An 8176-nucleotide genomic window follows, 5' to 3' on the forward strand; every position below is an offset into this window, starting at 1 on the left:
GTCTCGTATTTATCAGACTGCAACATGTGAAGGTCTCCATGGTACAGACAACAGATACATTCCGAGCGAATTCAATCTCAGCGGACTAAATTGGGTTAGTAGTTTGAACAGGCAAAAGTTATTTTCTTCTCTTACACGAGTCAAAGCAAGGTCTCGCAAGCACTGAGCCCTTGAGCACTTTCAAAGACGCGCTTTGGAAAGCTCCAAAACGCGTCGGACCCGCCAGTGCTTGGACAGGGCCCGATGAGTTAAACAGATCGCTTGCGTGTGAGTGGAAGTGGACTTGACCCACATTGACTAGCAGTCGGTGCTGCGCATAGCAGCATTGATTATTAGCTGGGGCTACGCAAGGTGCAACAATGTAGACCTTGTATCCACTGTCCTTTCCACGGTAAGTGGACAGTTTCCGCAAGCGTCAGGGTCCTGGGCTTGACTTAGCGGACTAATGAACACGTGTAACATTGTTTCGACTAGTCTTCACTGTTACTTTCGCGGGTTATTCCCACAGGTCTGGTTCGCAAGGTAACGAGACATATCGGGTTGGCTTCCAAGTGGATTCGTAGTTTGCTGCTGGAATGCAGCCATCGGTTCTCGAAGACCATAGTGAAGGATAGGAGGGGTCACCCAAAGGCTTTATATGGATGATCTAGCTACCCATGAGACGAGATTCCACGGAGCACTTTCAATCCATGTTATAGTATTCACTTTAGATTGCCTCAAACAACTTGCCAGAGCGTATCACGGCAACGTTGTCTCCGACACTGTAGCCATCAAGGTGATTGGGTTGATCAGTCACTGAATTTGTAAAACGTGCCATCAATCAGTTTGTTCTCACAATAACATCTAGGATCTGAGAAGCAGGAAATCCCCGGCCGGGCTGATCCTCGCAGGCTAAATCCGGAGTGAGTTTAAGAATCGCAACCCGGATAGATATTTCGCCTGAACTTCGTGAGTTGCCACCCCATTGAAGTATTGGCGCAGCTCGCCATCAAGATGTTGAGAGGGCATCTTCCGAGTTTGCGGAGAGTCAAGCTCGATTCGTATTTCCGCACTACGCGGAGATTTAATGCAAAGGAAAGAATATAAAAAAGATTGGCACGGAAGGAAGTATACATGTAAGCAGCTGTACCCTGCCTATGGCCTCAAGTAGGGAAAGGGTATGAAGCATCAGCTGTACCACCATTATATCGCAATGTTCCAGTTCCAGATTGCGCCAACTCTGCCAAACATAGAACACCTCGTGCGTGGGCTTCGGTTTCGTTTCCGGTTTGAGTGTTTCTAAATAATCGTGTTGCTCTGATTATGCTAAATGTATGTTACATACTTCTCTGAGTGACGCACGTGGAGGACAGGTGGTCTCCTTTCCCTAGCTAAAGATCCTTCGCATTGTCCCACCTCCAAATTTCCACTGGTCTGCAATACAACAAACAGGCTGTCGGATAGATAAATCGTTGCCATGACGGTGCAAACATATAGAACAATTGGGTGCCGCTAGCAATACCGAATCGTTCCGGAACTTGAAAGACGAAGTTGAGCACCCCAATAGCCCCAGAGTGTTGAGGCCAACATAGACGAGGTACGACGGTAACACCACCTGTCGACAGGTGGACGACCACAATCCCGCGTGAATTGCAGGAGCCAGGACTAATATTCCATAGCTCAGGTAGCGAGACGAAAGTCTGAGTTTGTGCCGTCACGAAAATTGACACCGTGAGGCAGACACTGCGCGGCCGTGAAGATCAGAGTAGACTCGAGCTATCTACGTATCGTAAAATAACTGGACATAAACAAATGTGGACGCTGCAACAGCCATCAAGACTATCACAGCAGCTCTTTCCAAATGAGAGGTGCGGTGGCTGAGACGGGTACATATACAAAAAAGGCAGAGTATCGAGACAACAGAGAATATAGAGAGGGCGGTAAGCTCGACCCCGGTGCGTTTTGTGCTTGGTAGGCTGGAAGAATGACAAAGTTCAAGAGATAGTTGGCTGCAGACAGAGTAAGATATAGGAGCTTGAACAGGCGATGAAGACGGTGGGGAGATCGCCCCCTCGGACCTCAGATAAACTCCTTCTAGGGGAGTCGGTCAAATAGTCAAGAGGCGTGGTAGAATGGAAAAACTGATCCGACAGGCACCGTGAGTAAGTAAACTAGGATCCGCCCTGTGGGTATGTAGCACTCGCATGAGTGCAAATGCGTAATACATACCAAATTTCTTTGCCCGGCGTGTCATAAAACGGCGAGGTATAGGCCCTCGCCGGCTCAAGTATCGCTGAAGTTCTAATTAACACTTATCGACGACTGCTGGAAATATTATGCTACCGGAGGGAGGGAAGGTATTCACCGTACACTGACTGCAAAATCAGGTGTTTTCTACATGACAATGAACGAGCGACAGGCCTTCGGAGCAGATTGGATTACAGAATTTAACCTTCAGAGCATCTCCATGAATTTCTTCAACGTGTATGCTTACAGTCTAGTTTGACAAGCCTTTCCCGTAGAAAATTTAGATAGGTCATATCATTATGTAGGGCGTGCTTGTAATATGTGAGCCAGATAGTCACTCCCATCTTATGGCGCAAACCAAATATCTACATATCATTCTGGGCAAAGGAACCTTATTCAGATACATCCAGCGACCAGATGAACATTTCAGTACAATAGCACTCCATGTTCATTCTGGCTTGAAGATGAATGCTCTAATCCAACTGACCCTTGAAGTCAATCCAGTGACGAATGGGCCATCGCAAAGGATGGACCGTTTCCCCGCCATCATGAATAGTGTGGAAGGGAAAAACACCAGGGAAGAATAAAGAAAAGAATCTGCCCAAGCGAGGAATTGCGGGCGTGCAGAAGTTTGACACCTCGCTGCCAGGCGAGTGGTTGCGTAGCAACAAGTCTTCACAAGCGGGCGCCTGAGGATTCCCCCAGCCTATCAGGTGTATGCTGGCCAAGTCGTGACAGCAGATCACAACTCGAGAGAACATGTCAGTTTGCCGTATTAAATAAATAGAAGAGCAAGATAATCACCTTGTTACAGGGAGTGGACCGATGAGTAGGACCAGCTGCCTCTTCACTTGCTTACGTCCTGATCAGATGATGGGTTGGGACCTGTCTCATAACTTGGCTGTGTTCCTAGTTGTATGTGCCTGCCTCATTCTTGTCAGCGTCGGCTACACCTGGGCCCAGCTGTACAGGGGTGAAGCATTTCATAAGGCACCAGCAATATCGATCAGCCCCGAACAGGCATCATATATGCGAGAAGTCCGCCGTCAAAATCGAAAGAGTGCCTTCAATTTCTTCTACCACGAGGAGCCGAGTAGCGACGCAACAACAGCATCTTACTCTCAAAGCACTGTTTCAGCACAGTTATGTTCGTTTTCCACGCTTGATCAAAGGTTATCTGATCTGTTAGTGTAGGCGTTGAGTAAAAGATTACAGTTGATGATGATGATGATTCATACGCTGACCCCTCGCTTAAGGCGACATGCAGGATCCACTATCTATACACTCTATGTACATCTTTGAACGTGAACTATTACTTTCCTGACGAACTTGGAGCCTGCTAGATACCTGAAGTCGGGAGAAGACGCAGCGTTCGGGAAGATCCCGCAACTCCTCAGAGCGGATGGGACCACGACCACCGATCACACGGAGCAGGCAGAAGAATTGCTGACCAAATTCTTCCCGCCCCTGCCGGACAACATTGACGATGGAGGGACTCGACCATAAAGAGCGCCAGTCGAGATGCCTGCCGTCACGATGGAAGAGATCGAACGACAGCTGATGGCGGCAAAGTCTTGGAAGGCACCTGGCGAGGACGGTCTGCCAGTAATAGTCTGGAAGATGACTCTATACTAAGATGTCTATCTGGCACTAATGATTTGGTTGTCAGCCGTGCATGATGAACACAGCTTGCGGCTTAATAATTGCTAGCAGCCAGATGCCTAGAATGACCACGAGGGGTATCGTTGGGCAGGGACTCAGTAGGTTTCAGCTACAGTACTGTATGATAAGTCATGGGAGCGCAAATACATACCCAGGTGCCTGAGGCCATCTACTGCCTGATGTATGACTGCCTCAGGAAAGACAAGACTTAGAATGGCAGACGGCTACATTCTGTTGGTCTGAAATATCATGCTTTACCTTTACTGGAGCGAGCTTACTTGGTAGGCGGCAGAGTGTGGCATGGCGGTAGTGGGTCCTATATATATTTAAATACATAGTTTTGCTGGACTTCCTCGCATGTTCTACAGTATTTTCGACTTATTCAGCTCATATTGTATTCAAAACGTAATATATATTCGAAGGAAACGTTACTGCCACACTAGCCTTTGCTCATACCACAACCTCCGCCTATCCCCCGCCTACTCAAGTTAGAAGGTAAGGCGTTGTTCCCTTACAGGTAAAAACTCCCACTGATTGGGCAGCTCTTTCCGAAAGGCGGCCGGATTTTGCGTGTACTAAGAACAAGGCTTATGGAAAACAAGCCCTTTCTTTCAAATAGGCGGTAAAATGTGAGGATCCGATCGATCTCACATTCACCTAAGTATATGAGGGATGCGCGTTTTGAGCTGGTGGCTCGGAATCCTAGTCTTTTACCGGATAGCCTAGCGGTATTGATTTCGGAGAATTCACTCCTGAAGTGCACCAGGAGCGGGTTCTGACACAGGGTTTCGCATGAGTGAAGCCTGGTGTGTAGGCAGCCTGGCTGGTAGGGCGGTAGCGTCTCCCTTAACGATATTCAATCTTCATGTTGAATGATGTAGAGACACAGTCATTGTGGGGCGCAATCGGGCTCTTTACGACAAAGTTGAAAGCACGTTACATCTGGAACAGTAACGTAATTGGCCCATGTTCATCCATCCCCTGTCACTATCACTAGCAAACTATCTCAGGTGATCCAACAATCCAAAACAGAATGACTGGTTTACGTGCTTTATTGCATTAGATAGGATAACTTCTCCGAAGCTAGCCTACTCGGCCGAAATTGTGCGCTAGTCGCGTAGTTGGGTACACTTTTCGTCAATATGTCCTATAAATACACCCCTTCGCACCGCGTCAGTGACATGATGACTATATAGATACACTTCTTGGTTTCTACGCTGACCAAGCAAGTAGCTACAATCGAAACCACATTTATCGTCAACATGTCTATACAGAACCTGCCTCTTGAGCTTGTTATCCTGGTGTATCAAAGCCTGATTAACCTAGATGACTGTTTGTCTTTTTCTCGTACATGCAAATGGCTCCATGGCGTTCTTCAGTCATATCAAATCGACATATTTAAATCAGTCATTGTATGTCAGATAATATTTACCAAGATTATCCTCTGTACTGATATACATGGATAGACCAACGCAAAGCATCATGAACACGACATTGAGCTATGTCTCCTTCAGGACGTCTTTGAACGTCATAGCATGGAGGAAGCCTTTCTCGAACCTGAAATAACGTATGATGAAATTGGAGAGCCTAGGATCTCTCAATTAAACACCGCTCGGGTATTTGAGATCGTGATTCGATGGCATGCCATGAAGGTGCTTTACAAGATCTATATGAATCCTTCAGTACGATCACACTATAAATAGGTGAAAACAATGATTCATCCGGATATGGATACCGAGCTCCATGAATGTGCCACTGAAGAAGCCATGCCAGCACTCACAGATTCGAATCAATGCGTGCTCTGCCCTGAGCGCAGTTACAAAGAATATCCACGATTTTACCTTGCTTTGACATCCCACTGGGTGCTGATTGAGAAAATCTGGCTTGCAAAGATGACACATTACAAGCGATCCTCCAGCTGGAACGAACGCTATGACCAGCTTTGGGACCAATGGACGGATAATCAAGACAGAACACTTCTAGAGAAGATAGAAGTGATCGAAGTTGTTGACTTCATATGGGGATATTTAGGACGCAATATCTTCAAAGGAAAATTCGCCCAATTATCAAACTGGATTCCTGAAGCCGATCTAGCAGAATTCACCAGAAGTGAAACTCCTGAGTCTGCATGGGCTTCTTTCGTTGCTCGGGTTATCTAAGAACTGCGACCACTGCATATCATAGAGCTCCTTATACTGAGAACTTGGAACTCTGAGATGGTATGGGAAATTGATCAGCCAAATTACCTGCGCCAGTTAGGCTTTCTTGTAGAGCCTCAGAGTGTGGAAGTACTGGATGACACTATAACACCAGACACTCAGTTCTCGTTATATGAATTGGATAAAGATGTCATCTACGGCTTGGTTGATATGGTTGGCAGTGAAGACTCTTATGAATTATGCCAGAAGCAGTGGTATGCTTATAAGGATACGCAGTGGAAAAACAACATGCAAGGACATATACTTGCTTACGAGCTGACATCACAGCAGCTTTTCGAACTTATCATGTCAGCTGGTAATGGATGAAATCATGTTACAGTATCTGGTTCTGTATGAGAGACAAAATGGAACAAGATCAAGACTCAGGGGTTGGTCTGCTCGTGGCGCCAGTAAACAGATTACATCATACCTAACATACCCGATATTTCCTGGAGACGTTCTTTAGTCGAGTCATTGTTGTGGGAGACATAATCGGTTTCCTGAACTTTCACATAGCAGACCTCTTAGGGTGCCCAAAGGTCCGTGGTCGTCCTGCAGGCGCACCAGACATTACGGCTTCCTTAATATGGTGCATAGATGGTCCAGGATTTAATGCCTTCAGAGGGCTGATAGGGTTGGGAGTATTTTGCATCACAAGGTAATAAGACTATACTGTAATACAAGTAACAGGCTGGAGCTCGTTTCCACTCACCTGATACACTAACAGCGTCATTGAAACATAAAAGTCAAGAACAATATCGCGTGAGTGTAAATGTAGTCCTACAGTGATTATTACTGGAGATTGCGTGTATAACTCCAGAAATGAAGATAATATATCTAAATTGCTAATCTTCAACTAAATACCAGCATACTACTGTACGAAACCAAAGATGCAAAGCACGGTTGCAGGCCGGTATTGGCGCAGCGTCTCTGCGTGGTTATCCTCGCATCACCTCCGCATAGTCAGCTCTTTGAACAATTTGAGATTCTCTTCCACGATCCAGCCCACTACTAGATAGTGTCGGCTTCGTTGCCCACCACTATTGACCACCCGCTTGCTGAGTACAATGAATTCGTCGGACAGCCTTTTATCGACCTTGTTCCGGTCAGAGAGATCAAGCTCAGCGGTATCCGAATCACTTACAGCTGCCGAGCCCGACCGTTCGTCTGTTTCCATGTCAGACCCCAAGAGCTCATATCCACAGCTGTGTTCGGATTCGCCGTCCGACGTCTCGAAAAGAGTACTGCTATTTGACGTGCCGTGGGAGTAACTGCTGTCCGAAATTGAGTAGCTTGACGAATCAGACATACCGTCGTCGAATAGCAGCTCGGAAGGGTCGATGTATCTCGCAGAGACGTTGTTCGTAGGATCATTGCCATGGCGGGGCGGCTGCATCTTCGCGGACCGCGTTGGACTCAGCTGCTTACCTTGTGTTTGTGGATTGGAGGCTTATCGTGGTGGCTGGAGGTAGCGTTATATAAATGTCCTATGGCAAGTTACAGAGCGTTGTTCGACTTGTGTAGGGTCACGCTATATAGTATATTTCCAACGCCTGCACATGGGCCTGATCTTTGATTGTGGAAACCAGCCGGGAACTATGATGCCTGGGACCAATACTTTTAGCATGTCCACCGCGTTAACGGCGATGTGCCGACCTCTAATAATCTAAGGCTGGCAAAGATGAACAACCGAGCCCTTAGTATGACGTGGACGTGCGAAAGCGAGCAGAACTGACAGAGAGCGGTTTTCGAGGGCCTTCAATATCAGCCTCCGAGGTAGGTTGTGAGACTGAAAACATCCGGCTGAATGATATGGCGGGGGCATTGGAAGTGTGGGGCGGGTGCCGAGCGGATCGGACAACCACCCCGGGTCTCTCTGGTGGAGTCGGATGCGGAAGGTGCTGCCCACCCGGACCCCGCGCCCGCTCGGCCTACGGCTTCCATATGAAGGGTTGTGCGGTCATCGGTTGCGCGCAGAAGTGATCCAAATTCCGTTGGCCTACAGTTTCATCAAGCAGACAGGACAGGCGCCCCCACGTTGACCGACCGCGATGATCCCGGCCGGGTGTGTGAGTATGACGGCCCATCTG

General features: G+C 47.5%; 2 protein-coding genes across 2 annotated transcripts; one reads left to right on the forward strand and one right to left on the reverse strand.

Annotated features, from left to right (window-relative positions):
• Positions 1-5150: 5150 nt before the first annotated feature.
• Positions 5151-6629, forward strand: BDQ94DRAFT_186479 (uncharacterized protein; the record flags this gene model as incomplete). The annotated part of the gene is made up of 4 exons (XM_026775158.1): positions 5151-5300; positions 5355-5570; positions 5628-6038; positions 6075-6629. The coding sequence occupies 4 exons, from the start codon at positions 5151-5153 to the stop codon at positions 6411-6413; spliced, it is 1116 nt and encodes a 371-aa protein (XP_026619665.1). The 3' UTR covers positions 6414-6629.
• Positions 6630-7035: 406 nt separating this feature from the next.
• On the reverse strand, positions 7036-7482 carry BDQ94DRAFT_176255 (uncharacterized protein; the record flags this gene model as incomplete). The annotated part of the gene is made up of 1 exon (XM_026772651.1): positions 7036-7482. One exon carries the CDS (start codon positions 7480-7482, stop codon positions 7036-7038), a length of 447 nt encoding a protein of 148 aa, XP_026619666.1.
• Between the last annotated feature and the right edge of the window lie 694 nt (positions 7483-8176).

The sequence above is a fragment of the Aspergillus welwitschiae genome (genome assembly GCF_003344945.1).
Source record: "Aspergillus welwitschiae strain CBS 139.54b unplaced genomic scaffold BDQ94scaffold_97, whole genome shotgun sequence".
Lineage (NCBI taxonomy): Eukaryota > Fungi > Ascomycota > Eurotiomycetes > Eurotiales > Aspergillaceae > Aspergillus > Aspergillus welwitschiae.